The 20000-nt window shown below is 40.2% G+C and overlaps 1 protein-coding gene across 2 annotated transcripts in view; it reads right to left on the bottom strand.

The window, feature by feature from the left end:
* ehbp1 (EH domain binding protein 1) overlaps positions 1–20000 on the bottom strand; it is a 167907-nt gene that overhangs the window by 45419 nt on the left and 102488 nt on the right. For both annotated transcript variants that reach the window (XM_053332881.1, XM_053332882.1), the window contains 2 exons: positions 10797–10944; positions 3591–3745 (listed from right to left, as the gene is read on the bottom strand). In XM_053332881.1, coding sequence (XP_053188856.1) covers positions 3591–3745; positions 10797–10944 — 303 coding nt within the window. The remainder of the gene's footprint in view (positions 1–3590; positions 3746–10796; positions 10945–20000) is intronic.

The raw sequence follows: 20000 nt of genomic DNA, 5'->3' as shown, positions 1-20000 counted from the left end.
TCAAAGGATTTATTGGATTACTGCCCGTCCTTGTCATATTTTCATGAGACAGGATTTATTTTTTTTGTTTTTTTTTTCAGGATGTTAGTGTGTTACTGCTAAAAACTGCAAGTGCTTGCAATATCTACAGTGAACTGTTGATTTAGTAAAAGAGTAAATCCCCGGGGAGACTGATTAGGACAGTGAAGCTGTCGGCCCAATGATTGCTTATTGTTTAACTGTTGTGAATCTGACGTGTTCACTTGACTACAAGCAGAGATTAAACAGCACGGCAGAAAGTAAAAAAACACTGGCACATTACAGCCAGATCTGTGTGAACACGCCGATATCATAATGACCAAAGACAACACTTCCACTGGCCCTTAAACCCTTCTTAAAAAAACTAAATATACAGTGTGGGTATCATCGCTCACAGAGGAAGTGGGGTGCTCTTTCTCCCTCAATCTCTCTCTCTCTTTCACACACATGCACTGGCTCACCCACTAGTCCAATCAGTTAAGTCTGGTTAAAACACATTTTTCTTGACCTATTGTTGACTTGACCTGTGTGTTGAATTTATTGTCTGATTAAAAAGAAGCTCTTGAGGTAAGTTGGAGGAGGTCTCTGATATGTAATTGCTTGCATTGGTTCTGACTCGCAGACCTTCCTGAACTGACTTTCCAGATGATGTAATGTTAATGCAACAATGGTGACACAAAGCTTTTAATGTCTTATTTGAAAAGAGGAAGTTGAGGAAGAAGAAACTCCACCGCCTCCATTGACTGAGTCCAACAGACTCTACAGTCCATAATAAGGTCAGCTGTTAAAAAATAGACCCTGCATGTAAAGACAGGGGAGTGGGGAAAAGAAACGGGCGTGAGACGGTTGACACATGCCGATTAGACTACTGAAAACTGTAATTATCAACTTGACAGGACAGAAAAACCTCTCCAGAGGAAACAGAAATAAAGTTTTAGCTTCTGAAATAAACATTTTGGGGGGAGGAGGGGTTTACTAGTCAGCACATGTACACCCCCAACTGAAATCATGTTATTGTGGCTATGGGTTCACCTGCTGATTGATGTGCCATTTATGAATCACATTAAAAGACAAATTTGTAGGCTTTTTCCTGCAGTAAGATATAATGAATGTATGTGATATATGTTTTGTGTTTCATTTTTATTAACGTTAACACCTTCTCTGCTGTATAGGTTTATATTCAGTTGCTACTTTATGCAAAAAATAGTTAATTAACAGTAATGTACACTGCAGAGCCGATGAGCAGTCGATCTTGTTGGTACAAATAAAATGATATTATAAAAGACCCTTTTTTTCTATATCTTATAAAGAACTTTATAGACCGATGCTCTTGGTTTAGCATGCTGGATAGGCAGTTATTGCCTTTGTAATGCAGAATGTTGCAAATTAAGCTGGTCATGTTTGTCCATGTTTGTTCTTTTTTCTTCTTTTAACTTTTCTTAAGTCAGTTTTTCTGGGTAAAGATAGCCACCCCTCTTTTATATCGGCCCACCCAAAATACAATTTCTGCCACTGACACACACACACGCACACACACACACACACATATATATAAAGAACACCTGCCCACTTGGCTACCCCTCTGTCTCTCTTTTACGCTCTGGGACAAGCAGATATTGGGGTGTGCCTCCCTCCCTTCCTCCCCTCCCGTCTTACTCTCTTTCTTTCACTCTGGCTCTTTATCTCTTATCACTGCTATCATCGCTGTGGTAAGCTTTGGCAGTGGTGATTCAGTGCTTTTGGTGTGTGTGTGTGTGTGTGTGTGTGTGTGTGTGTGTGTGAGAGAGAGTCTGAATGTGCGTGCAGGGGGCTGCGTGACTAATGTTGCAGTCTGCTGAGCGTCGCATGGCCTTATCGTGCGCTACCGAGGCTGCGCATACACACAATCGCTAATGAGAGGGAGACCGTGTGTGTGCGTGTGTGATGTTCCTGCAGGTCGTTCCACCCTCCTGAAGGACTTTTGGGATGCCAAATCCTCTTGGGACGAGACAGTTTATCCTTTTTTAAAAAGGACAGAAGTAGTAAACTCACACAGCTGCACATATACGGACACGTTTATGTACACACACATTTGTTGACATAACTGATTTGTTTTTGCCGTGTTGTGGTGAGTACACTTTCATTCGGTGCAGCTTCACATTTATATCACATAAATTGATCATGGCAGAATATTAGATAAACATGTCAGAGCAAATAATGACTTGCTTACTTAAATACAGTCACACCTATAATTAAATAGTGATAAAGCAGTCTTGTAGTTTATGCTACTCTGACATTCAACTGTTTTTTCAGTAGCTCCTGTAACTGCGGTTGTTCTTGGCCTGAAATTAAAGGCAACTATAGTTTAACAACTGACTGGTTGTAGTATTGTTGAACAACCAATTTAAACACTTGCATGGCTAATTCAAGCTACACTGCAGTAGTTCAGTGTGAATCATGATTTTTAGCCTCTAGGCAAATCATATATAATCATAACAAGGTGCTGATAATTAATTATAGTTGTGCTAAATAATGCAGTTCACCAGCTAACATATAATCTGGTATTATTTTTAATATGAATCCAAACAATGCAACAGCAACAAAATCTTCAGTTCTGAGAATACTGTTTAGAAACTGTATTAAATTCTGTTGAGAAGAAATATGTCAAAACTATGATAAGCTGTTAAATGTAATACGTGTATAATGGCTGACATTCACCCATGAATATCCACTTACATTCATACATTGATGGCGATGGAGCTGCCATTTAAGTTGCTGACCCGCTGACTCAGGAAAAGTTCAGCGTCGGGAATCAAAAATTAAATATTTGGCAGAGCGAGAAATGAGTGTTCACATTTTTGGGTGAGGTGTCTCCGATAAGGTCAGGTGTCAGACAAGCGGTGACTCTACCTCTGTGCGGGTCAAGTGAGAACAAATGCACACATACGCGCTCCTTTGGCCATAAAGGACTAAGCCTTTTAGGCTTTGAACACAAGAGGGTGTTTATGTGAATCGATGATCAAAGACACCCTGTGTCGCCATAAGCACAGAGGGTTTCGCTTGTACTGACAGCCACATACACACACACTCACCTTATTCCACTTGACATTCAAAATCAATTAAACAGATGTTAAGACTGGCCGACTGCGTTGACTCAATATTCACATCAGAAGATATAGACGCATGCAGCAGCAACAAACCCCCCCTCCTCCTCCTCCTCCTCCTCCTTCCCCACTCACACGACAACTGTCTGAAAAGGTCATAGTCAATAGAAGAGGACTGCTACATGTTATGTAGAGCATTATGATGCGGGGGTGTGTGTCATGGCTTTAGACAGTCATATGGACACAAGAGGGATAAACTATGAAGTGGTCAAACTGACTGATATGTACACAGAGTCAGCAGGCCGACAACCGGGGACAATCGAACCTGATTGATTGGACTGACCCTTTGATGGTGTGCAGAGAGGTGGGGGGGGGGGGGGGGGGGGCAGAAAACAACAGAGAGATAAAAGGAAAGAGAGGCGTAGAGAAAAAGATAGAGAGAGAAAATGAAGATACCCAATGGGACATTTATGGTGGATATGTGCGTACCTCCAGTCCGTCGGCAGGGCTGAGCGGGGAAGTGGAAGAGGCAGTAGGTGAGGATGAGGAGGAGGTGGAGGACGGGGATGAAGGGGAGGTGACTCCTCCTGGCCTGACCTCTGCCAGCTTCTTCAGCTTCAGGTCAACATGCTTACTGTTTGTTCCTGGTGAGAGAGAGAGACAACAAATGATGAGTACAGCATTAAATGTACGATATATACATGAAACCAACACAACAAAAGACATACGTAAAACAAAATTGCTTCTCAGTTTTGTTTTAGAGACATTTAAAATGAATAAAAAATACTAAACTTCACACACATACACACACACAAGCAGACCAACACTCTTTCAAAGTTAAAAAGGCAAGACAACTTACTTTAGATTCATGTACACACACTCAGCCAGACACAGCCATTGATAAGAAACATACACACATACACGAACACATGAGTGGGAAAAGATATACAAGCATATACTGTATACTGTATATATATGATGTGTGAGAGAGATGGAGGGAGTGTGAGAGGGAGAGAGAGAGAGAGATAGGGATCTGAACAGACCAGGCATCCTTAAGTCCTGTTTGTACTGCAGAGAGCTGCTCAGGTACCGGGTGTACATGGCTAGGACTATCACCATGGTAACCAAAAGGGCAAGATGGAGCGAAATAGAAAATGAAAGACAGGTAGAGGGAGCGCGTCTCATTTTTAAATGTTTGTTTTCTCACAATCTGTCTTCCTCAAGAGTTTATACTGAGAGGTGTTTCTGATATTTGGTTGATTCTTGTTGTTAGAAATCTCTCAGTATAAAGTGAAACAATTCAACTGCACCATAAACTTCAGCCTCCAAAATGGTCATAAAGTTTAATCAACACCTCTCAAAAACTGTTTTAAAATGTTAACATGATAACTTTCAAGAATGTAGGACTATAATATTACTCTGCATTGATTTTAGAGTATTAATTTCAAAGATGTTCACTTAAATAAATGTCTGTTAAGTCATTATCTATCACTGAATGAAGTGAAACTATGATGACTGAGCTAACCGGCTGCTGGTGAATGCATTAGCAGTATTATGAATTAGTGACATTCCTGTGGGGAAATGAAATCACAAAAAGCACACAGTTGAGGTGGCGGTGGTTGGTCAGCCAGAGAGAGTAGACAGAGCCAACGCAACAGACTCGCTCTTCAACTGACTTGTGTGTAAAGTGGCGTAGTGCCAACTGGCTGACACCTCACAGGTAACACTGTTTGATCTGTGGGAAGTGAACTATCCTACCTAAGCACACCTGCAATTATGTATTATTGACATAGGTGATGTGAGAGATAATGAAATGGAGATCTTCTTTAAGAGTGTTATTTTAACTATAAATACTGAATAAACTGGCAACTACATTTATATTGAAAATGCTGTTTTACTTTTTTGCTTGTTATAGCATTTTTCAAAGTAAAAGCAGCAGAAATGTTTAGATTGCACTCCACTTTTTCCAAATAAGATCCTAATTTCTTGTATTCAAATCATCAACAATTACAACTTTATTACCTTGTGTTAGAACTATAACTAATGTTGTACTTTGTTTTGGGGTTTTAAACTTAAATATCTTCAAATGAGAGCTGATGACTGACTTTTAGGGTCAAAATATCACATTTATGCAAAAATAATGGTCTGTATAGCCCATTTTCTGCTTCTCCTTTTTAAAACCTGCTTTTAACACCTTTCTTATTCTTCATTTTCTTGCTGACTCCCTTCACTCCAATCTGTCAAACCTAACTTCCTCCTTTCATTTACTTCCATCCATCCGTAATCTATTTGTTCTATGCTCTATTCCTCCTCTTTCCTTCCTTCCTCCCTGCCTTCCTTCCCTCACTGCTCCCTCTCTCTCTCTCTCTGTCTTCCAGTAGTTGTGTACAGCTTTATTTTCCAGGGACTGGTAACCACAGCTCCCCTGCCAGGCCAGACCACTGCACTGAAGAAGATGAAAGAGCAGGAGGGCAACCGTTTCATGTGTCACCTCCTCGCGTGACATGCACACATAAGCTGTGTCCCAATTCGGGGGCCGCAACCTTCAAAGGCTGCATTTGAAGACCGAATGCGTCACAGAGCCGCGACAAGGCAGTCCCATTTCAAAGGCTCCTTCAAATGTGGCCGAGAAATGCGGCATTCTTTTCCCAAATTTGGCTGGATCCCTGGCAGCCCAACATATTCCAAGTTTCATTGTGTGCTGATGATTATTGAATTTTTTCCTCAAAAGAAAACGGCATCTCAAACTCTAACAGTGGATAGTGTTTACACATTTAAATGTAAGTATTAGGTTTCAAGTCATTTGTATAGCTAATGATTCAAATGGACCTTAAAACCTAAATTTTTTGTTAAAATAATAGGCTAAGTTATGCTAGCTAGCTACAATGTCTCAACTTCCTCTAATACATGGTTGAACAATAAAAAGATAAGTAAATAAATGAATAAAAGTTAAATGTATTGCTCTAAGCTGTGTCTTGATTGTCAACTGCAGCTGTTGAGGTTGTTAGGCAACAGGAGCGGCGCTTCGTGACGCAAGGGTAAGGGCGGGAACAGCTGGTGACGCAAATGGGAAATCCTCCGTAGACCAGACAGTTCGTTTTATTTAACAACACTCAGTTTGACTTTCGCTGTGTATGAAGGACACGCCTTTGTAGACAAAATGCTTCGAAGGATGCGGCACTCGAATTGGGACACGGCTACAGACACGCACACATATAATGCCATGATGCATGCATGCAGACTCCCAACCTTAGACACACTCTCATGAACTTTGCCACACGCACACACACTCGATGACATACAAAGAAACGCACTTAGACTCGTATACATAAGACGAAATACACAAATACAGCATATAAACAGCAGAGGGGGTAGGAGGAATGACCTGGGTGACAGGAAACAGATGACAAAAACGGAATATTTAAAGGAAATGGAAACATTTACACGATGAAGTGAATGAATGAGGTGTGGTATCGGCTACTTTAGTGTTACAATCACCATCTTTCAGGACTGCGTGAAATTTCCTCCATTAAAGAACAAAAAAAGGAAAAACACACCAACAGTGAGGGGGGAAAAAAACCAACAAAAAACAAATAGAGCAGAGATACTGCACTTCAAAGCTTGAGGAAGCATTTGTCTGTTTTCATGTTTGTTTCTTCTGGTCCTTCACTGTACTCTCACCTATCTCACATCGGCAGGAAATTGAGGGAGCAAATAAAATAAATTAAAAAAACAAAACAAAGTAATTAGTTTACCTCTGAAGATTTTGGCAAATGCTTTCCTGAAGATATGATTTTATTTTTGTCTGGGGAGCACTTTTCAGACTTTATTAATTACTACTTAAAGAAGTTTCTAATGAAAGAAAGAAAAAAAAAAGGGGGAAAAAAACACCACCAACAATATGGCAGCACTAAACTAATGTATACTGTAAGCTAGTGAAGCACCAGTGAGTACGAAGCTTGCGAAGCCAACAGGATGCAGACGTCAAGAGGGGAAAGTTAATAGAGGATAATTTAGATGATACACTGAAAGGTTGACAGCATGCACTTAAGTGAGTGGCTGAATGACTGAAGGAGGCAGAGTGTAAGTGAGGAAGAAAGTGAATAAGTGATTGAGTAAAGCTTAGATCATACAGCCTGTTCAAATTTTGATGAGGGCAGTTTAAATTAAATGACTGGTCCTGACTAAAGGCTTACACTGCCCTGATTTAACAAAGTGTACTGGAGGAGGACATAAGCTGTGGTATCATAAAGACAGACTAGTGTTATTTGGACATAATATCTCATTATTACAACAAATCTTTTGGATACCAATTAGTTCGTGTATACGGAACTACCTCCTCAGACTTCTGTCCACTGCATCCACTTTAAACTTTAAAAAACTATCTATCAGATATGTTGTCAAATATGTCATTAACCCTTATATACTGTTTGGGCCAATTCTTACCCCATTTTGACATTTGAATGGAATATAAAAAAAACATTTTTTAAGCCTGAAGTATTAATAAATCAATAGAAATAATTATGTTATTTTGCTTCAGATAACAGGAGATCATAATATAATGTGATTATGAATGTATTTTTGTCTATAAGTGAATAATGTCACACTTAAGGAAAAAACACTCTGCTCTCTGAAACATTAGTGAAGGATAAATAAGATATGTAGGTATAGGGATTCATATCAATGAATACTTAGAATATGAACAGTATTGTAAAGGTTAAGAGAAACCAGTGAGTGAGTATGTGAGTAATTTACAACCCTCACATTCAAGTATTCAATGTGAGTAATGAGTGAGAGATTGAGAGAGATTATGCAGTATGTCAAAGTACTGAAACCTGTGGTATAGTAGTATAATATAGTAGTATAGTAGTAGTAGAAATATAGTAGGATTGAAAACTGACCACTGAGAATGTATGAAAAAAAGGTAAATGTTAGAAAAAGGCAAATAAGACAGTGACCCATGCAGCACCACACAGCCTCAGCCAGTGAATTTTACCCAAAGATGATAGCTCAGAGCTGGGGTTAGTAAGCTCCAGGGGCCCCTGGGTGCTGGAAGTGGCAGGAAGATGGGCCTCCAGTGGCAGTGGGTTAGTAACCAGGGCAGACGCAGACGTGGTAGCAGCAACAGTATCATCATCATCATCATGATCATCATCACCACCAGCAGCAGCAGCACCAACAGCAACATGGAACTGCTCCTCCTCAGCCCTCCCCTCTTCCTCATCCTCACCCATTTCACCATCAACAACGTCACCCTCATGACGACCTCTCACTCCGTCCATAACATCTGCAGGTATTGAGTGGGACAGAGGAGAGGAAAGATGGATGAAGGGAGCAAGTCAGGGAGGCAAGGAGGGGAAGTAATGGATGTAAGGGAAGAGTGATGAAGTTAGCAAAAAATAAAAGGGTGTTAAAGGGAATAAAAGGGCAAAATGAGGATAATAGGAGGAGTGCAGAGAAAAAGAAGTTTGTTAGTTCATGTTAACAGCAGAGAACATGTTAAGTAACTTCTTTTTAAATATTTGGTGCACTAACAGGAACTTTTAAAACTTGGTAAATGTGTGTAAGAGTGTTGCATGTTACTGTGTTTAGCCCGTTTAATGAAACAATCCAAATATCCAATCTTATAGCTTAACTAACTAAATGAATGCTCTGAAAAGGCAGCAGACTACTGACTGACAATGAGGGATTTTGATTGATTAGTGTGTGTTTATGTGCACGAGCGCACACACATCTAACACACAAAGTGAAACTATAAGATCTCTGTTTCATTTCCCTCATTCAAATATCTGTTGGCTGCCTTTCTTGTTCCAGATAAAAGAGGTAGGGCAAACAAAAAAACCTAAAAAATACATGAAAGCACATATTACATTAAGTCTCCTGAGGGGCTCAATAGAAACCACAGTGTCTCCACATTAGGAACAAAAGAAAAGAAATGTTGAAGAAACTCAAATGGAGACCTGAGCGGCTCTAGCTGCATGGATAACCCACCATGGATTAAAACAAAACAATCAGTAAACAGCGTCTGACATCGCAAGCTCCCTCCTCTGCTATTTACCACTTGGTGGGGAGAGAGAGGCCGAGAACAAAGAGAGAAGGAGAGAGAATCAAAATAACAACATTTCCTTTTTTTTTTTTTTCTAATTTGCTAGCTGCGATGCGGAGCGTGCTAGCAAGCGCTGTTCCTGCGTGGCTGGCTGGGGCCTAATTAATAGGAGGCCATGGTGATGGAGTTTGGAAAGTTTCTTTGCGGGCAGACACTTGGAGGGGGCAGCCGGAGCTGCATTAAAGGACTGTGAATGGAGTTGAGGGGAGAGAGGGAGAAAGACAGAGAGAGAGAGAGAGTGAGAGAGAGAGAGAGTGTGGGGGCTAGGATTAGCCGTTCTGCTCGGCAGGCCTTGTGTATCACAGCCCACAGCATTTCTCTCTTCTCCTCACCTCCTCCTCCTCCTCCTCCTCCTCCGCCACCCTTGTTCCGTTCTTTCCTCCAACTCCATTTTTAATGAGATCAACAATTAGTCCAATTCAGAAAAGCTGAAAGAGCAAATAAATCAAGTGCTGCCCTCCCTCTGCCTCACTGTCTTTTCTTCAGTTGCTGTTATCACTCCTTGTTGGTTGGGGATTTGTAAGTTTTTCTTTCGTTCCCTTCGTTTATCTCTCCTTCTCAACTTAAAATGGAACCCATCACCGCTCTCAGGCTATCATGTTCCTTCTGACTTTCTATTTGTAATGTTGTCACTTATACTTTACTCCTTCAACCACTCTCTGTCCATTCACAACCAGTAAGAGGCCATGTCTCAGTGTTCGGTAATCTCTCTCTCTCTCTCTTGTTCATCTGTGAAGCCCACAGGAAGTCATCCTTTCTTCATCCCTACTTTTAGAGTATCAAGAGGCTTCTTCTCACCTTCTTCTCCATCACCTTTACACTTCTCATTTCCCTGCCTTCTCACACTCGTCGTCCGTCTACGCTCACACCTTTCATTTCCCTGCACTGCGTCCAATCTACCTGGACGGCGCAACCGAAAGAGGGGTATAATGTCGAGGTAAATCGGAAACAAATGACTAGAGAGGCCTAATAATGGTCATCATCATAATAACCCCAATTTCGAGGAAATGGAAAGCAGTGGGAAATGTGCATGGCAGAGTTTTCTACCCCTGAAAGCCGTTATTAGAAGTGTTTTGTATTTCGAGCATAATTTGGCCGCACAATGTGTTGTGTTGATTAACAATTACTGGGCGAATGAGACAAGGGAGGAGTCACAGGGTAAATTGCTGTTCTGAATATGAGGGTGGTGCTTTTTTAGACCTGCGGCCGTTGTCAAATGACATTTTGTTTTTCTTCTGAGGATTAGGCAGAACCCCTTTAGAGAGCAAAATGGAAATGTGTGAGTCATGGCGTGTGTGGATGAAGGGAGCGAGTGTATGTCAAAAGCATGCTAGTGTGACTTTTCTTTTGTATTATAGTTAATGAGTATTAGTGAGTTGTGTGAGTGTTTGAAAGTGTGTGTGTGTGTGTGTGTGTGTGTGTGTGTCAATTTTATGGCATTTTAATCAAACTCTGACAGTATGTTCACTCGGATAAATAAAGTCTAAATGAGAATGCTGTGTGCTTATTAAGAGTATGTGTTTATGTTTGCTGACTTGTGTACGTGTGTGTGTGTGTGTGTATGCGTGTGTGTATGTGTGTGTGCTGACCTCCAGCAGGGCTAGCCTTGCCGCCTTTGACTCTGTCAGTGCTAGTTGCGTCCAGGCTCATGTCAGACATCTTGACTCCGGATCGAGCCTCGGCTATCAACTGCCTGGCTCTTTCTCTCAGCTGTCTCCGTCGCTCTGCATCCCGCTCCTGCACACAAACAGAAATATGCACAAAAACATGAATATTAGTATGTTTTTCATATACACAGGATGGTATAACACTCAGTCAATGGAAAATCTCTGAAGTCAATGGGTTTCTTTATTTATTCTTGGGAAATAGCGACATGCCAGCAATACTATATGCTGTTCCCTCTCGATATTAAACGTGCATTAAGAAAGAACTCCTGATTCGCCTCATCTTTGCATCTTCAAGATCCTCACAGAAACACTACTACTACTCTCAATGACTAAAGTAACTTAAATCATTCTTGCACAGGTGCAGGTAAAAGTTATGAATGTTCCCATTAAATACAGGATCATAATCACTCACTGAGATCCAGAGAAAAAAACCTTGTGAAGCGTTACATAATTGGGGGCCACAAACAAGCTTGTATAACATACTAATTAATGATCATTTACAGAACACAGAAACTATACTTCTTCATTTATAGCACAACACTGTCAACAAAACAAATAAACTACAACAAAATTCAGAATATAAGTTCTGCTATCAAAACGGATACACACACCTGCATCATTATTGCATCGTGGAGCAAAGACTGTACACACACACACACACACACACACACACACATACACACACACACACACACACACACACACACACACACACACACACACACACAATCTTGGTACTAGACAGATACAGTATTGAGCCATCACCATCAGAGTAATGACAGAAATGCCATTTTCAGACCGATCCAATCTGATCCTACTGATAGCGCAGGCCGCCACCCACACACCCAACCACACACACACAAACACACACACACACACACACACACACACACACAAACAGGAAAAAACCTTGATGATGTCAATTGACAAACACTTAACTGGTGACGACCCCACCGAGCACACATTCAATGCACGGCGAGCAACATATGGTAGTAACCAGGCAGAGATACACACACACACATAATGTCCAAGACAGGTCATTTAAAATGTAATCTTGATAAGACCGATACGAAGTGATTTTTCAGAAAATAAGGGACACGGAACAGATAAAAAAGGAACAGAAAGAAACATATCATTAATTCAAAGCTACTCTGAATAGCAGTAAAGTTATATTGAAGGCATACCAAGTCAAAAGAATTCACGTTGTAGTTGAAATATGTTTTAGATGCACCGCACACATTTTCATGACTACATTTTTTATGAAATCTCTTTAAGGAAAAATTAAAATACCATTGCTGAGACATTTAATAATAATGCAAAAGCAGAATTTTACTGTTGTAGTGTGTTGAAATGGAGCTCATATGAAGTAACTTATACAGGACTACATCTAAGGATTAGTTTCATTATAGTTCTAACTAATTATTTTTTACTTCAATTATTAAGTTGATTGGTTGGTTTATGTAAAATCATCAGAAAATAATAATAATGATAAATAAAATAAACTGAACAAATATAATTACGCTCAAATCTAATTTAATGCCTTAACTCCTACAATTTCAGACATGTTAAGACTTTTTAAGGACTATGTGAAACTAAAGTGAATAAAAATACGCTTTTGAATCCTGGCTATGTGATTTAAGCTTGTGTGACAACAGCACAAAGTTACGAACTAACAAAACTAACACAAACACCTTTATGCACACAAAGTAACGCACACAAACTCGTCTTACACGGCTCAACTTGAGCACATAAACACCTACACACTCTTAAAAACTCCACCTTGCACCCCCCCTCCCCTCCCACTCCCCACTCCTCCCTCTTCCAAACATACACAACCACATACGACCCAGGGGAGAGCAAAGCAGCATTTCTCTGTCACTGTTCTCCCTCCCTGTGGTTTCCTGTTAATCAGGCTTCTCCATATTGAGGCAGGGGTTTTAGGGCTGGCCTATTGAAGCCACCCATTTATCCATTAACAAAACAAGCAGCGCCCGCTAATGAGCTACATCTCTCCATTTCCATGTCAATTGTTTGTTTGTAGCCATTGTTAGGATGGGACAATGGGGCTGTATTGTAAATGACAGCAACCCTAATGCACTCTGTGTGTATATGTGTGTGTTTGTGTGTGTGTGTGTGTGTGTGTGTGTGTGTGTGTGAGGGAGCCCAAGGGGATGCCCACAGGGAGATGATGGGGAACACACCTTAAAAAGAGAGAGAGAGAGAGAGGCTGATAAAGAGAGAGACAGAGGGAAGAAGAGAGAGGGCGATCAAGAGTGAGGTGGAGGAAAACCAGAGAAGAAATGAGTGTTGATAATAGGAAAAAAAAAAGTATAAAGTGTCGAGCATTTCGATACTCAGCCGTGTTCCAGGTATCAAATGGGAGCCTTAAACCTGGAAACTTTGTGACGCACCTTTCAAAAACTAAGTTACAAAGTGCTTTATAAGATTTAACAAAATACACAAGTAAAAAAGATATTTCTTTGTTTGATGACTAAAAAAAAGAAGAGATTTCCCAAACATGACAAACCATCAAAGGGAAGGTCAAGAATCAAAACTCACATCGGCGGAGACCTTTAAGTATTCATTTTAGGTGGATGACAGAACTTTAAGGGCCAATTGTAGCTTACTTGATCATGGATTTTGATTAATTTAGCTCTAAGAAGTTCTGTTAAATCCAACACTTTATATCTGATAAACAAGCTCAGTGTAACAGTGGAAATTCAATTTGTGTTAAATGTTTTCGTCACTAGAGAAACTGATCTAAATTAAACAACAGAGGACCTAAGAGTGACCCCTGTGGGACACCACAAGACATACGATTCTAAAAACAGTTACTGTTCATAAAATAAATCAAGTAGTTTTTTTCTTCTGTGATAAACAAAAATGGATAATATAGGTTAAAATAAAGGCTAAAACAAGAGGAAGCACAACAGAGAGTATCCAAGGACAGACGGCCTGAATTACATTATTTGAGAACTTTGTAGGAATGATCCCCGGTGAGAAGCAGGTGGAGGATTTTATTAGTCGATTGGAAAGTCAACTGAGATAATAACTGAAACGGGTTATCATGGAGGTCAACTTCAAATAAATGCTGTTGCTGAGGTCTCTGGGGTCAAACTGTCTGTTCAATTTAATTTCTCTCTTCTTTTTTTTTAGTGGAGATTTTTATAGCTGAGAGAGAAAGAGGGACTAATCTGAGACGAATGCCTGTTAATAGTACTGTTGTATTGCAGGAATTACGACATATATTTCATCTATCCTTCTTTTTATTCTTTGTACTTACTGTGTTGTCTTCTCTCAATATTTCTTTATTTGCATTCTCACTTCTCCCTTTCTCTTACTGTGATTTCTATGCAGGCGTCTCCCTGCTTTTATAAATGTAATATGATAAACAGTAATGTCACAGATGGCCTTCTGGCTATGGACTGGTTCTGATATCCAATCTGGCCTTTACAGATATGGCTACAACTACCAGTTTAAGTGTGCCTGTATACGTATATATAAATATATATATGCATACAGCTTGCCCCCCCCCCCGCCCCCCCAAATACGCTCCAAAACATCCTACTGCATTATTGTTGTCGGCCATTTTGGGGACAGGAAATAGGGAAATTGACTTTGCCTATCCAGAGGCTAGGATTAACGCTACAGAAAAATGCATCTGACTAACGCCTAGCTCAGTCAGCTATATAGAGCCAATGATTAGAAAAATATGAGGGTATGTTTGGAAGGACAGGACAGAGGAGAGCAAGTGTACAAGAAGACTTTCTGCACATGAAGCTCAGTCAGCTAAGAAAAAAATCATGTTGCAGGGACAATGCAGAGACCACAGAAGAAGTGAGGACAAATACAACTTAACGGCGTGAAGTTATCTGATACATTCTACTCTCTTGTGCAAATTAACCACTAGTATCATGTTAAAGTCATTTAAAGCTCTAAATAATGCAGATATAGGGAGGGGAGCATTATTTCCAAACGTTCCATCTTCTTCGGTGCTTTAAATTTCCGGATTTTTGTCAAACCTGTTGAGACCGGATGACTCTCACCCAAATATTACCAACACTGACATCACCAATTACTACTTCCTGTTCTGGTGAAACACGATATGTTAGAACTTCTTTCATTCCTACAAGAGACCTGTTAACCAAGTGGTGATGCAATGCCACCTAGTGGACATTAACCCAAAAATAAAGTGATCATTACACTCGCTATTTCCAACTTGTGAAACGACGATGGAGATCATACGTAACAGAAAACATAAAAACACACACTAGTTCATTTGGTAACAGGATTAAAAACCAGTGGACGTAAAAGTCATGGGGATACATCTTTAAACTTTGAAAAACAGCAGAACACAAACTAAACTAGCCATGTCATTACACACACAAAGCCAGGTTGAAAAAAGAAGTGAAAAAAAAGGAGGAGAGAGCGTGTCAGCTGGTGATCAGTGGGTACTGCTTCAAGAATGGAAGCTCAGGAGGAGAAGAGACTTTTTCTTTTTTTTTTAATGGCGACAGCAAAACAATCGTGTACTGTGTCTTCCATTGACTGCTGGGAACCTCCAGGGGAAGAGAGGCTAAACGGTTGAGTGCGAGACTGAGACAGAGGGCTCCTCTGTGGGCTTGGCGTCGGGGTGAGGACCCCTCTCCGCTCTGGAAGCTCTTTTTGATCAGAGGGAGCAGGTTGTCGCCTTGGTTGCTCTTTTCTGGGCAAGGAGAAAGAGGGAGGGAGGGCACGCACCACTGGCCATGTACAGAGACCTGGCGTGGGCACAGAGTGATGCCACACACACACACACACACACACACACACACACACACACACACACACACACACACACACACACACACACACACACACACACACACACACACACACACACACACACACACACACACACACACACACACACACACACACACAGGGATGCACACACAATCACTATCTAAAAGGGTTTGCCAACCTCCCAGATAGCCAGCCAGTCTGGCAGCCAGTCATGCAGTTCCAGACATTTGTCATGACAGGCTAATTCACAGTCAAGAGGTGCTTTAGGTCTCTATCTTGTCCAGGCACACACACACACAGATGCTAAAAAGCTACACAGCACACACATACACACACACACAAACCAGTCACATTGCTGTGTAATCACACACTCGTAAAACACGGATTCAAATGCCAGAATGATGATCCAGATGCATGATGGCACACGATGCAGATGCAGGTAGACTTCAGTCAGTAGTTAAACTGCTGGTACTTCATTCAAAGCTGCCCTACCCCAAAAAGCAGGAAACACCTATAGTACCTATAATTATTTCAAAATAATCTAATACCGTAACATATTTAAGTTGTCAACCATTAGCAGATCTTTGCTGGGGAAGTAAATTGATATATGAGAGAGAATATACAGAGCTTAAGATCAAACTAGCTTCCTAATTTCTATGAGTCTAATTAATTATCATTATATTTAGTATTAGTGTTTAGAAGACATCTTTTGATCAACTAAAAAAATCTGAACATTAATAGTGTTGTTACAGTAATAATTAGACAACTGTAAAATGAATGAATTGCCTCTGCTGGTTTCTATACTACAGTTTTTTCATGTGCCACAAGGTCAGGTTTGGAGAAAGGACTGACGTAAGAGGAGGAGACGCTCATACAGCAACGTCTTCTTTGCGGCAGGGAGTGATGGGTTTATGGGAAATGTGGTTTTTCATCTAAAAAAAAACACAACAGAGGTTTCCAATTGGCTCAATTATGGTCTTATCTGCACACTGTAATTTCATCACAATTAATTCAACAATAATATAAGAATCTCAAAAAAAAATTACATAGCAAATGTAGAAAATCATTACTTTCAAAATCCCCATACTGCTCAAATTTTGGTAAAAAGAGAGAGAGAATGAGAGAGTGAGAAAGTGGGAGAGAGAGAGAGAGAGAAAGAGAGAGAGAGAGCTTATCGGCTGGCTCCAGACGGAAGTGCGCGGATCAATGGGCGTGCGAGGCCCACAGCGATCAATGCATTTGATAAAGAATTAAAGAAGAGCCACTGTACATGGCTATCAAAGAACCAGGACACGGCCTAATTATGATTCGACGGGTGCGTGCCCATGATAGGGGTCCGTGTGTGTGTGTGTGTGTGTGTGTGTGTTTGTGTGTTGTATGTTCATAAATATAAATCTGAGATGTTAGTGTGGAAGTGGTGTGGAGGCGCAGGCTGTATACCTGTGTGTACATGTAAGTGTGTGTATGTGTGCACAAAATGAATGGTCCAGGAGTGGTGTGTAAGTGTGAGTGTGAGTGTGAGTGTGAGTGTGTGTGTGTGTGTGTGTGTGTGTGTGTGTGTAAGTTTCAAGCAGAGCTGTCATGTTGCTGTGGTTTGTGGTTGTAAAACTAAGCTTAAGCTCATACATGCGAGTGTGTGTGTGTTAAATGACTGACACCATTTTAAACTCAATATACTCAAATAATCAGAAATGGGTTAGGGTTGTGGTGATTTTTATTATATATATATATATTTAAGTTGTTTTACAGTATTTTTTATCATGCCTTTTTTTGTCTTTTGTCTCAAATGTTTGAAATGTGTGTATTTGTATAAAGGCCCATCTACAGACAGGAGTTTCAAACTAGCTGAGGCTATTAATGTAGTTTGTGGCATTTGCCCATGCTATGACTCTATATAGTACTATATAGTCTGTATTTTATATATATGTGTGTGTGTGAAACCTTTCCTAGGTAAATACATGTGGTGTTTGACTCCTGAAGTTCTGTTTAACTGTGGTTTCAGATTTGAATGTTGAGCTGTCCTCTGTGTGTGTGTGTGTGTGTGTGTGTGTGTGTGTGTGTGTGTGTGTGTGTGTGTGTGTGTGTGTGTTTGAGTGTTTGCGTATGCTTGACAAAGGACACTTTTACAGGACAGGTAGAACAGGAAAAGTAGAGCACGGAGACTACTTAACACACACACTCACGCGCACACACACACACACACGTCAGAGAAGCCTGTCACTCTGACAGACGAGTAAGATGGGAAGGTTTTGCCCTTTAAATAGACAGGATAATTACTGGAAAGAGAGAGAGAGAGGGAGACACATGGAGACGAAGAGAGCAAGAGAGAAAGAGAGAGAAACATGAGCTGAACTTTGTGACAGTGGGCATCAGAAAAACACAAGTAACCTGTCACTGCACAACATACTTTACAAGCAAAGAAGGGGGGGGGCAGTCTGCGTGTGTGAAGGGCATCGTTACAAAATAACCCCCCCCCCCCCCTTCCGCCCGCCCCATTGAATAAAGCTCTGACATTGTTGATAGGTGCAATATGGGTTGATTATATCAGACTCTAAGAATGTTTTACACATACCTCTTTTGAATAAAGTGGTTGGTGAATTTAAAAAGAAAAAGTGCTAAAAGGTATAAAGTATTGTGCTACTGTATTATTAATACTTAATCCGTGTAATTTAACCTTTCACGATAATAAAACTCACTTCCTCATTCGTGGCCCTTTTCAACTGCAGTGTCTTTCTTTTCAGGAATTTTAGGAACTGTCGCTGCGTTTCAACTGAAGTGAACCTAGCACCGAGTTTTGGTTGCTGGGGCCAAAGTTTCTGCCCTAAAGCGGTTATTTTGTAATGGGCCGGGAAACTGTCAGGGTGGAGTTTGCAACACTAACGGCTGAACACAAACCTCGAAGACAGACACAATGTTTGAATAGCTTCTATTCAGACTGCACTGAAGTCCTCGTAGTTGCAAGTATCAACAGGATGTAGGACTGAAAATACATTTTCTATCTAAAGGACAGTGTTGAAGCTGATTTCTTGAGTATATTTAACCCTTGCATACTGTTCATATTTTGAGCCGTCACAGTATTTCTTCACATAATTAACCCTCTCTATACCAAACTTCTGAACCACATATCATTAATAAAGACCTCATCAGTCACAGATACACATGAATTGTCCTTAAATAGAGCAGAGAGAGTTTATTCTTTAGTTTTTATCATAAAACAACTATTAAAGACACTATACTATGGTCCAATGTTACATAAAACATGAGACCTATTTCAAAAAATTATATTAAATTTGAAGAATGAAGATTCTTGCAATTTTGGATGAATATGTGTCAAATATATTTCCTTTTTTGTATATTCTGGGTCACATTAGGAGAAGATATCACATTTCAGTCTAAAAGAAAAAGTATTTTTACAGTTCTAAGATGTAAAAATTGGTCGAATTTGACCCTGAACCGTATGTAAGGGTTAAGAGAGCTCTTTAGGTTAGTACAATTGAAAGGTTTCCAAGAAAATGTAACTTTACATTCACCTCTGTACTGACATTACAGCTCATTCCTTTCTGGCTGGATAGTCAAGTTATACATTAAAGTAAAAAAGAAAAAGAAAAGCTGTCTCTTTATTCTGTTATTTATCTATTTCTCCTAAAGGTTAACTGTTCTTCACATACAGTAGAAAGCAGTATTTCTACTGTATTGAATTGCTGACTTCCTGTCTGGAGTCTGTGGGACTATTTGGTCAGCAGTGAAATCAAGAGATATCATGAATATTAAACATTTGTACATACGCCTGTATTATACTTGTGAACACATTTAAATATCAAATCAATGCTGAGCTCTATCACACCAAGGCACGCACACACACACACACACACACACACACACACACGCACGCACACACAGGGCTAAAGTAATTAAACTTTCCACTCAAGCTAAAACAAATTCTTTAGGCACTTAGTAAAGTGGTGGGATTACTGTAATTTCATATGCAATGAACATTAAATATTCTCTCGTCTGAGGACTTTATCCTTCATATTTTATTCATACGGAGTGGCTTTAAGACAAAGAGAGAAGAGAGGGAGACTGGTGGTGCTATGAGGTGGACGTTAGAAAACATATTAGACACTTCCAGTTCTTGTACAGTGGAAGTTATTTGGTCAGAAATGAGCACAAGGCATGTGATAACTTGACAGAGAGAGAAAATAAAGAGAGGTACATGTGTTCAGTGGATGTGTGAGTGTGAGTGTGAATGTGTGTGTGTGTGTGTGTGTGTATTACAGCTTTCCTCTCTGATGGCTTGATCAGCTCTTGTGATGCAATTGAGAGAGAGAGAGAGCGGTCTTT

This window comes from Scomber japonicus, chromosome 14 (genome assembly GCF_027409825.1).
Source record: "Scomber japonicus isolate fScoJap1 chromosome 14, fScoJap1.pri, whole genome shotgun sequence".
In the NCBI taxonomy this organism is placed as follows: domain Eukaryota; kingdom Metazoa; phylum Chordata; class Actinopteri; order Scombriformes; family Scombridae; genus Scomber; species Scomber japonicus.
This window is presented reverse-complemented; position numbering and strand designations above follow the sequence as displayed.